General features: G+C 54.6%; 1 protein-coding gene across 1 annotated transcript; it reads left to right on the forward strand.

Moving 5' to 3' along the window:
- The first annotated feature begins 1,207 nt into the window (after positions 1-1,207).
- LOC129021012 (free fatty acid receptor 3-like) lies at positions 1,208-2,248 on the forward strand. Its single transcript, XM_054466083.2, has one exon. It carries the CDS (start codon positions 1,208-1,210, stop codon positions 2,246-2,248), a length of 1,041 nt encoding a protein of 346 aa, XP_054322058.2.
- The last annotated feature ends 607 nt before the right edge of the window (positions 2,249-2,855 follow it).

The following is a 2,855-nucleotide window of genomic DNA, read 5'->3' on the forward strand; positions in this document are numbered from 1 at the left end:
ATGGTACATATACATCATGAAATGCTATGCAGCTATAAAAAAGAATGAAATCATGTCCTTTGCTGCAACATAAATGCAGCTGGAGGCCTAAGTGAATGATCCTAAGTGAGTTAACACAGAAACAGAAAATCAAATGCCGTATGTTCTCACTTTTAAGTGGGAGGTAAACAATGGGTACACACAAACATTAAAGATGGAAACCATAGACAATGGGGACTCCAAAGCGGGGGAGGGAGGGCGGAGGACAAGGATGGGAAAACTACCTGTTGGGTACTATGTTCACAATTTTGGTAATGGGTTCAATAGAACCCCAAACCTCAGTATTATGCAATATACCCATGTAACAAACCTGCACACGTGCTCCCCAATCTAAAATAAATATTTTCAAAAAGCAATTGACCTATATTATTAATATTTTAATCTACCTGTATATATGTTTTAATCTACCTGTATATATGTTTTAATCTGCATGTGTTCATGCTTTGAAATATGGTACGGGTACTATGACAATCCCTGTTCTGTAGGGGAGGAAGCAGAGACACATCGCTTCCCCCAAATCACAAAGTCAGGAAGGAACAGACTTCACGGAGTCCAGTCTCTGTCACTGCCTCATGCTTTGTGCCCTTACAAGGCAAACTGGATAAGTGCCATTCTAGAGAAGCAGACAAAATTCAAGTGGAGGAGAGGGGAGGGGAAGAAGACGTCGGCTGGGGCCTGTTTGGAGCATCCCAGCTGAGGCAGCATGAGGAGGGAGGCACACAGTCGTGGAATTTGTTCCCCTTTTTGCATACTGACCAGCTCCGGCAACGGATCTCAAGGCATCTTTGTGCCACTGCTCAACAGTGAGTGACGTCATGGGCATGGCCAGGTCTTTATCAGTTCTGCCGGATAAATAGCCAACTGCACTAGGTCTGAAGAGACAGCAAGGTGCTGTGCAGCAGAGCACTTGGAGTCTCAAAGAAGCAGGTGAGCCTGGGCCCGAGGGGCTGGGTGGAGGAGCACCTTGGTGCTTCTCTGCTGGGGAAGGGACAGGGGACAGGGCATGCTCAGGAAGACAGGCAGGCTGACCCCACCTGGAAGGCACCCAGAGACAAGAGGGGTGGGCGTAGTGACCCTGTGCCCTTTTGGGGGAGTTGCTGCTGGCCAGAGACCGTTAGGCCTCCCACTACCAACTCCATGTTACTCTCTCTCACCAGTGGCCACCACCATGGGTGCAGGCCCCGACCAGTCCGACTTCTCCGGCAATCACTGGTTTGTCTTCTCGGTGTACCTTCTCACTTTCCTGGTGGGGCTCCCCCTCAATCTGCTGGTCCTGGTGGTCTTCGTGGGCAAGCTGAGGCGCCGCCCGGTGGCTGTGGACGTGCTCCTGCTCAACCTGACCACCTCGGACCTGCTCCTGCTGCTGTTCCTGCCTTTCCGCATGGTGGAGGCAGCCAGTGGCATGCACTGGCCCCTGCCCTTCATCCTGTGCCCGCTCTCCGGATTCATCTTCTTCACCACCTTCTATCTCACCGCCCTATTCCTGGCAGCTGTGAGCATTGAGCGCTTCCTGAGTGTGGCCCACCCACTGTGGTACAAGACCCGGCCGAGGCTGGGACAGGCAGGTCTGGTGAGTGTGGCCTGTTGGCTGTTGGCCTCTGCTCACTGCAGTGTGATCTACGTCATAGAATTCTCAGGGGACATCTCCCACAGCCAGGGCACCAATGGGACCTGCTACCTGGAGTTCCGGAAGGACCAGCTAGCCATCCTCCTGCCCGTGCGGCTGGAGATGGCTGTGGTCCTCTTTGTGGTCCCCCTGATCATCACCAGCTACTGCTACAGCCGCCTGGTGTGGATCCTCGGCAGAGGGGGCAGCCACCGCCGGCAGAGGAGGGTGGCGGGGCTGGTGGCGGCCACGCTGCTCAACTTCCTTGTCTGCTTTGGGCCCTATAACGTGTCCCATGTCGTGGGCTATATCTGCGGTGAAAGCCCGGCGTGGAGGATCTACGTGACGCTTCTCAGCACCCTGAACTCCTGTGTCGACCCCTTTGTCTACTACTTCTCCTCCTCCGGGTTCCAAGCAGACTTTCATGAGCTGCTGAGGAGGCTGTGTGGGCCCTGGGGCCAGTGGCAGCAGGAGAGCAGTGTGGAGCTGAAGGAGCAGAAGGGAGGGGAGGAGCAGAGAGAGGACCGACCAGCTGAAAGAAAGACCAGTGAACACTCACAGGGCTGTGGAACTGGTGGCCAGGTGGCCTGTGCTGAAAGCTAGGTCCTCCGGGGGAGGAGGGTATAGCTGGCGTGTCATCCTCAGGGCACTTCCTCGCTCACGCCAGGAGGGACTTGGAGTGGCGAGCTGGGGCTCGATGGGGCTTCGGGGCAGAGTAGACATTTAGCCTCCCTAAGGGTGTGCGCACTAAAGCCCAGCTCTCGATCTCACCTCCATCCCCATCCACCCACACACTATGGATTGGGCTCTGGGAAGGGGTCAGTGTGAGAGGCTGCTCTGGAGAACAATGAGGTCCTCATAGCATCAGACAGCTCCTGTGTTTTCTTGAGGGTGGCAGAGGAGCTAAGAGCAGTGCCCAGGTTCTGAGGGGGCTGCCCAGTGAGTGGCAGGGCCAGGAGAGGGGAGAACCCCATCCTCAGAGCTGCTCCCAGCCAGCGAGTCAGGAGCGGGGGAGACGGGGCTCCAGGGATGAGGCCGCATTCTGCTCCCACAGTACCTTTTCCAGAAAGTTCCCATTGCTCAGTAAATGTGGATCATCAGAGACATTTATGAACAATGACAGAAGAAAAATTACCCAAATAAATGTGGAAGCAAGCAAAAGAGAGCAGTGTTTCCTTCTTCTGTTTTGTTCTGGTGGTGTGCTTGGGCC

This window comes from Pongo pygmaeus, chromosome 20 (genome assembly GCF_028885625.2).
Source record: "Pongo pygmaeus isolate AG05252 chromosome 20, NHGRI_mPonPyg2-v2.0_pri, whole genome shotgun sequence".
Taxonomy (NCBI): Eukaryota; Metazoa; Chordata; class Mammalia; order Primates; family Hominidae; genus Pongo; species Pongo pygmaeus.